Source organism: Penicillium solitum, assembly GCF_028829755.1.
Source record: "Penicillium solitum strain IBT 25940 chromosome Unknown utg000008l_segment0_segment0, whole genome shotgun sequence".
Classification (NCBI taxonomy): domain Eukaryota; kingdom Fungi; phylum Ascomycota; class Eurotiomycetes; order Eurotiales; family Aspergillaceae; genus Penicillium; species Penicillium solitum.
Window position 1 is genome coordinate 4,110,801 of NW_027072127.1, and position 15,457 is coordinate 4,126,257.

The 15,457-nt window shown below is 50.4% G+C and overlaps 4 protein-coding genes across 4 annotated transcripts; all 4 read left to right on the forward strand.

Annotated features, from left to right (window-relative positions):
• Window positions 1-98: 98 nt before the first annotated feature.
• N7455_010849 (peroxisomal biogenesis factor 3) lies at window positions 99-2,025 on the forward strand (the record flags this gene model as incomplete). The annotated part of the gene is made up of 3 exons (XM_040953027.2): window positions 99-329; window positions 447-799; window positions 857-2,025. Exons 1-3 carry the CDS (start codon window positions 172-174, stop codon window positions 2,023-2,025), a joined length of 1,680 nt encoding a protein of 559 aa, XP_040816494.2. The 5' UTR covers window positions 99-171.
• A 2,831-nt stretch (window positions 2,026-4,856) lies between these two features.
• N7455_010850 (uncharacterized protein) lies at window positions 4,857-5,939 on the forward strand (the record flags this gene model as incomplete). The annotated part of the gene is made up of 1 exon (XM_040953074.2): window positions 4,857-5,939. One exon carries the CDS (start codon window positions 4,857-4,859, stop codon window positions 5,937-5,939), a length of 1,083 nt encoding a protein of 360 aa, XP_040816381.2.
• Window positions 5,940-7,003: 1,064 nt separating this feature from the next.
• On the forward strand, window positions 7,004-9,058 carry N7455_010851 (putative chromatin assembly factor 1 subunit A; the record flags this gene model as incomplete). The annotated part of the gene is made up of 3 exons (XM_040952953.2): window positions 7,004-7,723; window positions 7,780-8,894; window positions 8,959-9,058. 3 exons carry the CDS (start codon window positions 7,004-7,006, stop codon window positions 9,056-9,058), a joined length of 1,935 nt encoding a protein of 644 aa, XP_040816526.2.
• An 847-nt stretch (window positions 9,059-9,905) lies between these two features.
• Window positions 9,906-14,854, forward strand: N7455_010852 (uncharacterized protein; the record flags this gene model as incomplete). Its single annotated transcript, XM_040953048.2, has 4 exons — window positions 9,906-9,954; window positions 10,077-11,443; window positions 11,509-11,618; window positions 11,677-14,854. The coding sequence occupies 4 exons, from the start codon at window positions 9,906-9,908 to the stop codon at window positions 14,852-14,854; spliced, it is 4,704 nt and encodes a 1,567-aa protein (XP_040816444.2).
• Between the last annotated feature and the right edge of the window lie 603 nt (window positions 14,855-15,457).

Consider the following 15,457-nt stretch of genomic DNA (forward strand, 5'->3'; position numbering starts at 1 on the left):
TCCGGTTCAATCTTCCATGACGGTGAGCTCTAGCCGAGGCCTGAAACTGGCGATCAGCGCCCGAAGCCTCTCTTCCCCATCTACTTACTGAACCATCCATCTCCTGGATCTATCATGGTTTGAAATTGCCTATCATTTTAACTTCTTCCCAGAGAAGTACCAAACACAATTATGATCGGTGCGACGAGGCGCTGGTTCCAGCGCAATCGCAAAGGTCTTGCAATCGGGGCTGGGGTGATAGGAGCCGGCTACTTGGCCGGACAATATGTCCTATCCAAGATCTCCGAGGCACGGGAGCGCATGAGCAGCGATCGGATTGCTCGCGAAAAGTGAGTTTCCCTTGTTTTTGATGACTCCTATCCTTCCGCTAGCAAGCACGCGAGCTTGTAGCGCGTGCAACCTCGACCAGAATACCCCGAACCGGAATCACTGACCCATGGCAATAGTCTGCGCCGACGATTCGAACAAAACCAAACCGATTGCACATATACTGTCCTTGCCTTGTTGCCGACCGCCGCCGAGAATATTATCGATGCTCTCCCAGTTGAGGAGTTGACCAAGGAGCTGCAACAAAAGCGAGCGGAGAGGTTGGCTCGACTGAATGCAGGCGAAGCAACTGGGTCAGATCTGAGCTCAGTAGCCCCGAGTCTGCCGGACGATGATCGGAGAAGCCTCTCCAGTTTCCAGAGTGAGGGATATGTGCACGCAAGTCAGATTGGGGACTCTGCTCTGAACTCGGACGGACAACCTCGGCCCAAACGGAACAAGACACAGCTGTGGAACGAAGTGAAGATTACCTGTGAGTCTTTATTGCGCCCCTAATGAACCCCCTCTGTTAGAAACTAACGTTTTCTAGCTGTCACTCGGTCTTTTACTATGGTCTACACTCTCTCCTTGCTCACCGTGTTCACTCACATCCAACTTAACCTACTCGGCCGCCGGAACTACCTGTCTAGCGTGATCTCCCTTGCTACACCACCTGCCAATGCCTCGACAATCAGTCTTGAAGACCACGATGATGAGCTCACTCAAACATTGGGCGATGACTTCGAGACCAACCGACGTTACCTCGCCTTCAGTTGGTGGCTGCTTCACCGCGGCTGGAAGGACGTGATGGGAAGGGTGCAAACTGCCGTCGAGGAAGTATTCGGACCTTTAAACCCACGTGAGGATATCAGTTTGGCCAAGCTCTCTGAGTTGACCTTGCAAATCCGAAAGAAGGTGGAAGGCAGCACCGAGGACGAGCGAAGATCTCAAAAATGGCTTTCGTGCTTGCTTCCCCCGGCAGAGGAAGAGGAACATGTCTTACGCGAGTCGGGCGTGGAAGGCGTAGCTGACCCGTCCTCTTCCCAGACAGCGTCGAAGCTGCGACACCTCCTAGATGAGACAGCAGATTTGATCGACTCTCCCTCTTTCTCCCTTGTCCTTACACTTCTTAACAACGAGGGATTCTCAACCCTTATCGATCAAAGATGTGCCGCCGATGCCTTCAAGGCCCCCACCTCCGCACCGGAGACTGCTCTGGAATCCTTCGATTCAATTGCCACCGTTATGCCCCTGGCTGCCAACTCCGAGCGTAAGACAAAGCTTGCCAACCTCCTAGCTGTCATGACTCGCCAGGCACACGTGATTGGAAATGGTGCCCACCCACCAAATGAGTATCTGGTAGCCATGGACCAGAACGTGCGTGAGCTCGAGGCCTTCTCTGCCGTGGTCTATAGCTCGAACTTTGACCTCGAGCTTCTTGGTGCTAAGAACAACGCCGTACCGACCAGGGAGACGGATCTGGTCGATAATGAAACTGCTTCATCATCTTTTTCCCAGGTGATAGTTGAGAAGGAAGTTGAAGCTGATTTTAAGGAGGAGATCATTGAGCCACAACCACGCAGTGTCGTGCCCGATGAACCTGCCTTCACTGGGCCTGGGCCTGAGCCTTTGGCGGAATCGGCCTTTGAAGAGGCTTGGGGCAAGGCCACGGATGATGGGAACACCTCCCCAACAGAAGAAACCCAGCCAACACAGTAAGGCAATGAAGAAATCTTCAACCTTGATGGCGATTTGTGTGATTCTCTCTATAACCTTACACCCTTGTTTTTCGCACATCGCTTTGGACCTGGTTCCTATTTTCTCTGCATACATTATTTTTGCGATAGAATTGAGGTATGCTAATGATATATGCCAATTCAATTGTCTGTTTCTAGTAATATTTTCCATATATATTCCTATCAGTGTTTTTACTCTCTACAACACATTAGACATGAATGCGTCATGGTTTAGCGAGCACGCCTAATTGTATGATCTTATACCCCAGACCAAAGTAGACTAGTCTGGGTGGAGCCGCCGGGACCCTATGCTTGGGGATAGTGGCGCTGAGACACATATAAGGATGCTAGGACTTCGCCGAGTGAGATTATGGGGCCATATTATGTATCTGCAAATAAAAACCTTGGAAAGCAAAAGATATGTGCTGGACACATCCGCTAATACCACTAGTCTCGGACTACAACTGGTGACATGCAGATATAGATTTTCTGTCTACAAAGTAGTTCATACATAGCTCATACTAGTGTCGTATGTCACAACTTGTTTATTTTTCCCCATCATCACAATGGTTTCCGTCTTCGGCGCTTGTGCCTCATTCTGAATGTCAATGTCTCATCAGGCACAGGCACTTTTGCTTTGTCTCTTCGTCAAAACGCGGATACGATGAAACATCTTGACGTCACGACTATATTCTTTTTCCTATTGCAGCTTGCGAGCTCCACCAATGAGCGAATACAACCCACTTGTGTGGCGCAGCTGTCTCCGTTGTTTTTGTCGCGCAATTGAAATTTTAGCGTATTGAACTATGACCTTGGTTGTTTCGTTGGACTATGTATTGACGTAGCACTTTCAAGGGGCATTTTCACCGTTTTTAACCGAAGGGGTTGGAGCGTCACCTTCCAAGGTTATGCGGTTTCAAGGGTTAGTCCAATTATGCATCAATAATGTCCGAGGAGAATCAGAGCCATTGGCTGACGAGTATCCCCAATGGGAATATTACCCCCGGCTATTTTGAAGGCAAATTCCATGTGCATGATAAAAGTTCTCTTCCTCTTCCAACGTTCCCTCGCAGGGTGGTATACCCCGCATTGTGCAATGAACTCCAATGATCAGCTCGCTGTCATCGGTCCTGGTTTATTATATGGCTCATGCATGTCTGAACCTAGGGAGCTTGGGAACATGGATATAGAAGCTCGCCCAGCTCATAATAAGGGATGTTGCCCTTATCTTCCGAGGATATGTAGCTTATATGCAATTAAAAGTACAAGTAAGCATTTGAGCAACATAGCACACGCGGCAGTCCCCACTCATATGATCGTTCTGCCTATCAACGAGCTCTCGAACATCGATATTCCCTCCAACGAAGAACCAAAAAAGGGCCAGGTCTAGTCGAAGATACTAGAAGTTCTAGAACGCCGGCAAGGATTTCCTCGTCTGAGCCAGGTGCATCTCCATATCAGTTAGTGAATCCGACGAGACAGACGTTGTAATGGGCCATCTAGTTCGAGCCAATCTGCACCAGCATTATGCACTTCTCGCAGGAGTGGCTCACAGGAGTGGTAACAAATTATCACCAACTTGAAGTTGCTCGGAGTCTCGGACATTGGCCGCTATGCCACCATCTCCGAATTCTCGCTTAACCCAACAGTCCTAGGAAACGAGCCACTTGTAACGGGAACAACAAACTACCTGACTTTAGGCCCTAGAACGTTAGAGAAGACCATGGGCACTGTGGACTGCCATTGTTGGCAGCGTACCCGGGTGTCTTATTGGGGTTACGGGCGGCTGGATGGTGGAGCCGGTTGACGGCTGCAGCCCCTGTTAGGTGGTGGTGTACGTCGGCTGGGGGAGTCTGGTGGTCCACGACTCGTACCATCACACCAAGTATATTTGCAGGAGAGCCGTTATCCCCAGTGAGAATGAGTAACCAAGGATTCCGCGAATATGACCATGTTGCTTTCAAGCATCCACGTGCTCTGTGGGAGGCGAATTTGTATTGGCATGTCAATGTAGCATTGATCCACGAGAAAAAGGCCTATGAAATAAATAATGATGACACTTTATGACACTTTGAAAATGAGAGCTGGAGAGAGACAACAATTTGAAACATCTAAAATCCTGAACCTTGAAATGTAATATACCGTATTTTGCACGGAATAAGTTACCCAGCCTCATGTGTGGCTGAGCCAAGTACTCCACCCGCCAAATTGTGTGGGAAAGTACTTCCTCCGCCGTGTTCCGTATCGTCCAATCACTTTACTCTACCAAGGAACCGCCGGTCAAAGTCCTCAAGGTTTCCCCCCGATCTGCCCTGCCTCCCTTAAGACCTGCCCATCCCGATTATTCCTCCACATTCGATATTTATTGGCAGACTGCAGGACTGTTGTATGCTTCTTTGTAATTTCCTGCTTTCACTACAGTCACCGAGATTGCCTACCGATTGAGTTCCAGGATTTCGTGTGTGCCCTCCTACCCTCGCCTCAAAACTACCCCGAGGATCAGCCCGAAGATCAGCCCATTGCACAACTACAACACCTTGGTGTCGCTACATATTTAAGGCCTCCATTCTCAGCCCTCCGCTTAAAACCTCCTAAACGGGATCGTGGCGGCTGCATACTGCAGTGGGCGCTGAGGCCGCATTATCTCCCTATCCGTCAGCCGCGCGCATCGGAAACGCAGCCCTTCAAGTCATCATCACGAATCAGCATCCCACATCCTGAAATAACCTCCAGCGCACTCCCGAGAAAACCGAACTCCTAGAACAACGGCCCCCCACATTGAAAATTTGAGGCTGGTGTGCTCTTCCGCCCAACATGACTGACTTTCGAATGCCCCTCCACCAAGGGCCTCCTGCCCGGAAGCCCCTCTCTGGTGCCCAGCACGGGTATGGCGGGTATCAATCCTACGATTCTTCACGACCCCAACTTGCGCCCCATCTAGCGAGCCCCCAGACCACCCACAGTCGGACTCGAACCACATCCTCCAACGTGTTGCCCTACTCAAGCGGCTCGCAGCACTACCACGGCGCTCCTCCGCCACCTCCTATTCCTCAAATGACTCTTCCTCCTCACCCACCCTCTCGACGCATGTCTAGCACCACTACCTCGACCTCGTCCACCAGCAACCATCCGACGGTACATGCGGGGCATGGTGTTTCTGACATCCGGCGAACCGCCTCGTCTCGCTCTGCCAACTCTCAGCTTGGATATGTGGCCCTCATGCGGCGGCAAAAGGCCACCGTCTGGTGTGACCGGGCACAGCCTGAAGACGCCAGATCGCGCGAACAAGCCCTACGGGACAAGAAGAGAGCGTACCTTGAAGTTCATGGTGCTGGCCGGGCAGGAACCTTGGCTAGTGGCAAGATCCGACATGGTCCTAAGGGAGCCGCTGAGTTCTCGCCCTCAAATCTAGTGGGCGCCAAAGTCCCCGTGCGATTGAGTGCGAACGAGATCGGCGATGGGGATGAGGACACTCTCAGCAGTGATGGTGGCGCAATCCACAGACGAACCGGCAGCGGCCGCAGCTCTCTGGGAAGTGCCCACCGTTACCCAAGTGGATACTCGCGGCCACAGGGAACGATGGGCAGCAACAGCACGCCCCCGAACGAGAAGACCGACCTGCCAGAAGTGTCTGAAAATACGCCCGCGGAGATTCACGAAGAAGAAAAGAGCCGACTGTCATCTCTCCAAAAAGATGATGCCGCAACAACACACAGCAGCGAGCAAGAGCAAGACGACTTTGTTGGTGATATGCAGGCTCCGAACGCCGCCACTGCGGCAGCCGAGAAAGCCAACAAGGCAGCCGAGCTGCGACGACGAGGCAGTGTGGACGAGCGAACTACTACCATGACCAATGTGCGACTATTCGTCGCAAATCCCGATTCAGACAGCGACTGAGACCCTGTTCTCACCCAGCGTCTGCCAACTCTTCGTCCTTCATCTTCTTATATCCCGCTTCCTTCTATCTTTTATGATTTCTACATGATTTCTCTTAACGCCTCGTCAATTGCACATAATACCTATCTCGTTGCAACTCCACACCTGGCCCCATTCGGCAAATCTTGATGGTTTAGACCAATGCGTCCTCCTGCTTTGTCTATATCTTTGCACGTTTGCTGTCTGATTTACTCCTTTTTATTCAAAGCGCCGCATCTCTGTTTTTCTTCGGGCTTTTTATTTTATTTTTGCTGTATATCCTCGATGGCACTGCTGATCTCTATAGATTAGCTCTGGCTTGTCTTCGTCCTTCTGCGGCTGCATACAGGGCCATCCTGGCGTTGGTTATCTGGCCTAGCTTTTCTTAATTTAGAGATAGCAATTTCACCCCAAAGGTTATCTCAATTCGTCTCGCTCTTAGGATAAGATCCGTGGAGTGGTACTATATGGCTTCTTGTTGCAGGCTCGTTGCCGTTGCATAGAGCAGTGCAAGGTAATTGAACCACTATCGAAGCAAAATGACTTGAGCAACTTGAAAACGTTAAAGTACAAAGCATCACACCCATTCCATATTGATCTTGAGAGTCCAAAATGATGCGATACATTGTAAAACACTGAAGACCCCACACAAAATGATATTGGAATGTCTATTTGGGCACTTGCCCAGGTGGGCAGTCCGAGGGCCCGGGCACGTAGAGTGGTTACATAATCACACACGTGCTTATCGGTCGCGAGCGCGAAACGATTAACGCGTCCCAGTCTTGGCCCAACTGTCACTGCTCTACTCCGTACGTTCATTAAACAGCGAAGTTGATACCCTGTGATTGAAGATCAGTTGTCTAATTTGACCGACGTCTGTTTTTTTTTTGAGCCGCGCTTTCTCTTGGACGACCCGACCTAAACCACCTATGAACTGAAGTCGCGATCTATCACACGACAGCCTGTCCCAATTCCCCCTTCCCTCACCACCTACACTCATAAGACTTCAACTTCTTGACCAGCTCTTTCAACCCACCCTTAAGTCAATGGTACCCAGTACCTCTCTATCGCCGATGCCGCCGGTCCTGTCATTTCCCGCATCACCTTCATCCGGTTCTCGAAAACGCTCGATTCACGAGATTGATGATGCCAACCCCCCCTCGCCAAATTCGAAGCGACCGTTAACCGGGTTCGCTGGCGAAAACGAAGAAAATCGCGACCCATCTCTCTCCTCACAACCTGACAACACCACTTCCCCGCCTGTTGAAATCAAGCGTAATCTTCCACCTCCCCCCTCGGTCGAAATCGTGATGAGACGGACACCACGTAAACCAAATGAAGCTGGTGCCGGGGGATTAACGTCCCCAGGCACCAATACTACTTCCAATCCTGAGCCTGATACCCCAGCCTCTAAGAAACGCAAGGTAGTCTCTACTGGTACAGATCCCAAGCAACAAGAAAAAGAAGCCAAAGAGCGCCAGAAGGCCGAGGAGAGGGCGAAGAAGGAAGAGGAGAAGCTGAAGAAAGAGGAAGAGAAGACTAAGAGGGAAGAAGAGAGGCGCCTAAAGGCGGAGGAAAAGAAGAAGCGCGATGCCGAGCGCGATGAGGAGAAGCGACACAGAGAAGAAGAAAAGCGGAAAAAGGATTCTCAACGTGAAGAAGAGCGTAAGCAGCGTGATGAAAAGAAGAAGGCAAAGGAAGACGAAAAGGCTGCCAGGGAAGAAGAGAAGCGCAAAAAGGACGAGGAGAAGGAGAAGAAGACCCGCGTAAGCGTCATCCACAATCGTCCTAACGGGAAGATTCCCATATACTAACGACTCAGTCACAAATGAAACTGAACTCCTTCTTCACCAAACCACCGGTACCTTCCGCTCCATCAGGACAGGTGATCACTGCCCCTTCGCCTAAGAAGGCATCTGCCACGGCCGATTCCTCTCGCGAAACTCGTGTCGTGCAATCAGAGTATGAGCGAGAGTTTCCTGCTTTCTTTCTGCAATCTCATACAGTCGTGGCACCTCCCCATCGGTTTGAACGTGACTCAGAGGCCCTCAAGCACGTACGGGAAACGATTGATACAAGTTTACGCAACGAAGCCCCAGCCCAGACACATCCGTTCCGTCCATCGGAAGTGTTTCAAATAATCCCCTTCCGTCGTGGGCATCAGCCAATGAGCGCTGTCAAGGACATACTATTGCAGTTACAACGATCTGACGATCCGACTCAGCCTCAAAACCAGAGCATAATGCAATCTTCGAGGCCACAAGAACTTCTTCGCAAGGTTACGATGAAGTCTCTCAAGTTTGGCGAGGACATCCGGCCTCCCTATCAGGGAACTTATACCCGACACGTATCCGAGTTATCCTCGAGAAGACTTGCGCGAAATCCCTATCACCGAGGGCTACCGGATACCGATTATGATTATGACTCCGAGGCGGAATGGGAGGAACCCGAAGAAGGTGAAGAGCTGGACTCTGAAGAAGAAGATGAAGGCAGTGATGAGGGCGAAGATGATCTCGAGGGTTTCCTGGATGACGAGGATGATGCTCTTGCCGAAGGCAAACGTCGTCTCATTGTTGGTGATTTAGAGCCTGTCTCTACTGGAATTAAGTGGGCTACCAATGGAGTCGAGCCTGAAATGGAGGTCTACCGGATGCAGACTATATCTGATGCGGTCAAGTTCCCCATCGACCCCTTCTCGACTGCATACTGGGAGAAACCCAAGCCTGTGGATCCAGTACCTGCGAAGGCGCGACCCGCGACAGCCATAGACGGCTTCCTTGTTCCTACAGTCCCTAGAGCAGTGGCGGCGAGCAATGCTTTACCTCCCACATCGAAAGCAAAACGGCCATTCCCACCAGACCAACTTGCTGAATTCAAAGAAGCAGTTGAAGGCAGTGATCTTAGTAAGATTGGGTTGGTCGAGATCTTGAAGAAACGGTTGGTTCCCACGATATTCGTTTGTTTGTTTTGTTGGAGTATATGCTAATCCAGATGTATCTAGATTCCCCAAGGTGTCCAAGGATACACTTAAAGCCACCCTTGACCAGGTAGCTGCTCGTGTCGGACAAAAAGAAGTTGATAAGAAATGGGTTTGTCGGTGATAGTATGATGGGTTTCCCCTTCACGAGTACCTATGAACGGAGTTTGGGTGTACCTAACTAAGCATTTGTAATGCCATTATGAACGATTCACCCCCATCGTGATCAAACATTTGCTTTTTTATTTGCTTTTAAGAGTCGGGGTATCCCGGGTTAGCTGCATGAAATAAATGCCGGTTGTGTCGTAGTACAATGTATATAAGCCAGGACAACATCCTTGCATGTGAGCAAGTTGCCACTCTTATGACATGTTAATCGTATTTCCTCAGATCTTAGACCCCAGTGGCGATTTAATAGGCCATCGGATTCTATACTTTTATGTTGTACATATGTGTAAAATAGGGTCGAACACGTAAGAGAAGAGAGATGTACACGTCTATAAAATCTGAGGGGCGCATGAGGGGCGCATGGACACCTCATTCCTGCACTGCCAACGCATCGTCTCGTTGTACTCGGTACCTGATCCTTTTACTCTGTTAGCGTATTTCTTCCAAGTCTCTTCTACTTGGCTTTTAGCACTTTTGTAGTCTGCAACTGTCCGTTTCGAGGTTTCCTTTTTGCTCTCTCTCTCTCTCTCTCTCTCTCTATTATAATCCCTCTTGTGTTTTATACTCCGGGTTTCATTAGTTATTTTTACTTTGATTTTAAACCCCCATCTCCCCTCCTTGTTGTGATTTTATTTTTTTACCCTCTCTCTTTTCCCCCCGCCTTTTCTTCCCACACATTCATCCTGGAAGCCAACAGTTCATCCGATCGAGTGCATCGCCACTCTGAGAACCTGGGTTTCGTTTCAGAATGCGATAGGAATTCGTCGGCTAGGGGGGGTTTGCGACTGTCTATTAATGGCAAGATGGTAGAACATCAAGAGGATCATTATCCCTCTTTGCATTCTACAACCAGTACGTCATTATATTTATTTTTTGCGCTTTTCTCCCTGATATGGGGTTGGGAGGTGGGAAGAGGGGTGCTCCTATCGTTATACCCCCTTATTATGATTGCCGCCCAATCTAACCAGCTTCAGCCGAGCAAGTACCTGATTTCCCCAAGCTTAATACACCATGTGACTTGTCGCATCGGGCGCAAGATCCTGCATCTGTGCCTTTACCTCCTTCACCTCCGAGTTCGCCAGCCATGTCCGCACTTGAATCTCCGTTGAACGTGGGGCCAGGTGAGTTGGGTGGCTCGGCCCGTGCCAGTCCCAAGGTAGAAGCCGCTCCTTCCAATGGACACAATCCCGGGCCCGCGACGGCTTCCGCTTTTATACCTGTACCAGTGGAAGATGTCCCCCAAATATCATTCGAGGATTTTGCCACTTGTTATCACCAGAACCAGCGCAAGCAGGTCCAAAGGAAGCGATTGGAGAAGCGCCTGCGCGCCACCAAGGTGTCCATTGGCGTTTCTGCGCGTATGGTTCGTGTCGGGCTGACTGCACAGCGAGGTCTTGTCGAAGCTCTCCGCCATGATGACAAGGCCAGTTTCGTTGCACTTTACCATACACTCCAAGACCTCCAGGAATCATGCGCTTCGCCTGCTTCCAACGATGGCCAGACAGACTCCGTGGACGGGGAGCCATCCTTGGGAACTGACATTGGCCGTTTCCCGGATTTCCTTCATCAGCTGAGCCCTCAGTCCCGGACGGACTTTTTGGAGATTTTGCGGCTGGTCCGTTCTGATCCCCAGTTTTTGGTCGACCGACTACAAAGCTTGTCTTCGGCCCAATTGGCTGCGTTTACTTCTCCTGCCACTGCTTTGGATACCAATGATCCCGCGTTCCCTTCTACATCCCGGGCTCGGGTCCAGTCTTTCTTAAACAGGAGCCAGTCTCAGTCCGCGGCTTTCAAGGACCACGCATATGCCTTTGAGAGGACTGACCCACTATCTATACTTCTTTTTAACGTTTTTGCCGCTCCTTTGGACCCAGAGACGCCGGAATCCCGCTTGCGCATGGAAGTGTGGTCATCCGTCTGCGCTCAACTAATCTCCAACGGAAGTAGATACTATCCTCTAATCGGCCAGATCCTTTCTTCTTGGACTACCGGCAGCACTTGGAAAGCCCGTTCCAAATTTGAACTCTACCTAATGGACATTTTACAAACTGGTGCTTTTCTCCTAGAGCCTATAGCCACACCACCCGGACAGGATTTTGCCATGGATTCCCTGGACCCCATGCGAACGGATGTTGCAGAGGAATTCTTTGCTTCTGCCGTGGATGACTTATTCCGTGTACTTGATGACCCAGACGGCGGTTTTCCTCATGCCGTGCTACAGTTCGCAAAGGCCGTTTTGCGCAAGCTGGATAATCCCGAGGCCCGCAGTCGCTTCTTGGAGTTTTTATTCCTCCAGTGGTTCTTTCCAAAGTTCCTCTATCGCGCATTGACGTATCCTGAGGTATATGAGCCTCTAGCCCTTGGTGAACTCGCAAAGCTGACTATAATCTGCTTTTGCTATAATAGACCCACGGTCTTCTCTTAGACTTCCACATCAGAAAGGATGCCCGCGAGAAATTGTTAAACCAGGTTGGGCACCGTGCCTACGCTCAAGTATTTGCTGTTTTGCGTTCAATGTACGTTGTCCTGGCTTAAACTCTCTGCAGGTTTCGACACGTTGCTGATATCTTCAAGGCATCATTTCTCAATCCCTCGTCCGATAATCAAGGGCCGTGTTGAAAATATGCTCTCTCGGTTCGATAACACGATGCCGCCGGAGGCATCGATTGACCCTTCTATTCCCTCGTTACAGGCCCCACTTCCTCATCGACGAAAGTCCACTTCAACTTTCCTGATGATGTCTGCTTTGGATGTTCTCACCCTCCTAGACACTCTTTTCCAACAAACTCCATCTCCTTTGCATTCCTCACCAGCCTCTGCAGGTGTTCATTATTGGCCATCTAGTCCACCACCATCCATCAACCTTCGACCAGACTCACTGGTGGATTCTGCATTCGCTCGTTTCAAGCACGACACAAGTTCAAAACCTACATCACATAATGGTTCCATATTCTCAGTGGAAACTCAGTCTATCCTAGCACCGGAAAATAGCCTGTCTGAAAAGGCCGCTCGCATTCGATTCGAGCTAACCGATTTAGATCATCCTAATGAGCGGTTGAGCTTAGAGCACCCCTCGGACGAGCATTGGACCATCTTCTCTGTTGCAGCCGATGGCCATGGCTTAACTTGGAGCCTCCTCTCTGATAGTAGATATGAAACGTCCAAAGGCCCGATAATTGAAAGTGAAGATGACGCACACTCCACGACGTTAGGACTGGAGGAAAATCATGAAGCATTACAGACAGCGATCATTCGACTTGTCAAAGAGAACCGCATTCAAGACGCGGGTGGTTATGGGTTCCTTTCACAGAATACTACGCAGCCAGCTGCTATGTCCTTGAAGCAGCGGTTCAACGAAGCCATGTTCTGCTGCCATCATGAGTCTGATTTTGTTGGCGCACACTACTGGTGGAATGCTTCACAGCAGCTCGGGCAACGAGGAGCGCCTAGCTCATCGAGAACCACGGACGATTCGTGGATCCTGGGCCCGATGCATGAGAATTACACCTGTTCACTGATTCAATCACGAGGTGTCATTGAGCGGTGCGAGGGTGACTTCGTGTCTCTCGATCACAGTCTCCGCCGACTCCAAACTCAAGTCAAAGACATGACGGCCACATTTTGCAAGATCCGAGACAAGATGTGGTACATGAACGACGTCAAGAACTCTATCAGATATGAGGAGGCTAAGCACGTGGCTATGGCTTTGAAAACGATGATCTACTCAGCCCGACTCTTCAACCAGCTCCCCGAGGAACAGCGTTCTCGTTACGGGGCAAGGTCTTTGGGTGGCTCATTGTTCCAGAAACCCGAAGTGCAAGTTATGAACATGATGAAGGCACCCAGTAGCCAAGGTGGACCGAACAAGCTGTCTGACGAGCAAGTCGAGCTGACTCAGAAATGGCTGTCGCACAACGGAATCGACAATTTCTGCAAGGGAGAAGAAAGAATTCATCGATTCTGTTACGAGGTCCGGATGAGCATCAATAAACTGGTGGGTGAAACGATGAGCGAGACGCCGGTGTTATGGGCAAGTGAACTTTTCCAGACAGAGCGCTCAAAGTTTGAGGGTTATGGCTCTCGCACATTCCCTGGAATGTCCATGCCTAGTACTCCTCGACCCTCGACGACCACAAGCGAGGACACAAATTCCGCGTCCCACTGCTATGGTGCCAATATGCCTATGCCTGATCCTATGTCTCGTCTTTCTCAAGATACCCCATCATTGGGTCGCAAGCCCTCTATCCAAAGCATAATCTCTGATAAATGGAGGCCCCAGCGTGACTTGCCTTCCATTGACATGTCCTCTATCGGAGGCTCACCTGGCCGTGCGGCTTCGACATCTACCGGTGACACCTACAGTACATTCTGGTCTGCGCCCCAGCGGCACCCTATGTATGCCGCAAGTGCGTCGAGCGTGTACTCGCGACCACCATCTATGTTCAGTGAGACTGCAACCCGTCAGCCCCGCCGTGCTGAACGCAAGACACACGGGAAGGCGGTGTTCATGGATAGCTTGAGACAGACACTGACTAGTCTGCTTTTGAGTGATCTAGGCTCTCCGGTATGGAGTTGTGGTAGTGAAACCGATGCCTGGTTTGCCAATGCGCTGGACCAGAAACGCATTCAGGTGGAAATGCGCCGACGGGCTGCTGTTCAGAAGTTCTACGTCGATTATGAAGAGCGCTCCAAGCATCTTGGTCAGCAGCGTGGTTCATTGAAAGGTCGCCGGAGCAGGTCTTTGGACAACCTACGTGGATCTCAATACAAAGCTCCTCTTGTTGAGGACTCGTCGCAGCTACCGCAAGCATTTTTGGAATCGGACGGGCAGTCGGTCTTTTCATACAAAGCAGTCTTCCACCGGCTGATAGAAGTGTTCTCGCGTCATGGAAATCCCTTCGTAAAGCTCAACGCGTTGCGGGACTTGCGCTCGTTGGTGGTTGCATCGCTCATTTCGCCACAAGATGCCAATTCCCCTACTACTCTCAGTTCTTCTCCGGGAGAAGGTGACAGGATGCGGAGCAGTCCTCAACTCCATCGGGCCAGTCGCCACAGTTTCTCTGAGGTTCGGCCCAACAACCTACCACAGATGGACCCAGTCCTACCGTCTTCTTCTTCTCCTCCCGAGTCAGTCACATATGGCTCCCGACGGTCTGACTACTCCACTCCTTCAGAAGCACAAATTGTAGCAACCTTGCGCGATCTGATCCTAGAAGTGAAGCCGAAGACCCTTTTTAGGGACTTGCAGTTTATCTCAGCGTTCGTCCCAGGGGATCAGCTAAACAAGACGGACCGCGGGACAGCATTCCTCCAATTCGGTCTGGCCGCACTAAGCCTCAAAGAAGAGATCTGCCACAGCATGGTCGAGATTGCCGACCGAATCGTCTTCCAGGAGCTCTCCCGTCGTCATCCCCCCTTCGCCTCGGACTTCCAATCCCGCCCCGGCCATGCTATCCAAGATGCAGCGGGAATGTGGATCATCACTGCTAAAGAGGGTAACCCAGTCGCACAGCGCGAACTTGCAATCCTTTATCTGACTCACCCGGAGCTTCTCCCGCGCGTGACACTCCCTCTGACCCTCCCGCGGGATACCTTCAAGGCGGAGATGATGTATCGACGAGACAAGGACTCTAAATCGGACCCGCAGAGTATGTGTCTGGCGCTGCACTGGATGCAGTTGTCGGCCAGTGGTGGTGATACTCTTGCTCGGAATAGACTTCGTGAGCGTGAGGAGTTTGATTCCATCGCTTGAGAGAGAGACTTTTCTGGTCTTGCTGTGTGTTGTTTTTCTTTTATTCTTCTTTTCTTCGCTGGCTCGATCTTTTTCCTTTTTCTTTCTCACTTTCACTTTCACCTTTTTCTTTTCTTGTCTTCTACATCGTGATTATTACGTCCTTGCATATATATCCATATACCCCCGTTTGGGCGATCTAGTTGGGTGTTTTTTTAAGGCATTCGTGGACTTTGGGACTCTTGCCTCGGGTTTCTGTCTGGGCTTGGCTCTGGAACATGACTGGCGTTCTTGAATATATTGAAAGACTCGGCGCTTTGCTGTCTTGATCTTAGTTTAATTTTATATTTCCTTGCATATCCATACAAGTAGTGTCTGTATCCCTCCATACTAGAATTATATATATTGTCTCTTTTGAAGACCAGGGCACAAGCGTTACGCCCGTATAAGTTGTTCCTAAAGCTCGCATATAGCATCAAGTAGGAGGTTACACCTGGACAGTCTTATAATATGACGTCCAACCTCTTGTCAATCTGATAAACCGTTAGCTAAGCTGGATTTCACGTCGGGTAGATGATCGGGCCGACGTCATCGAGTGGATTTGCACCCCACCACTTGACCTTA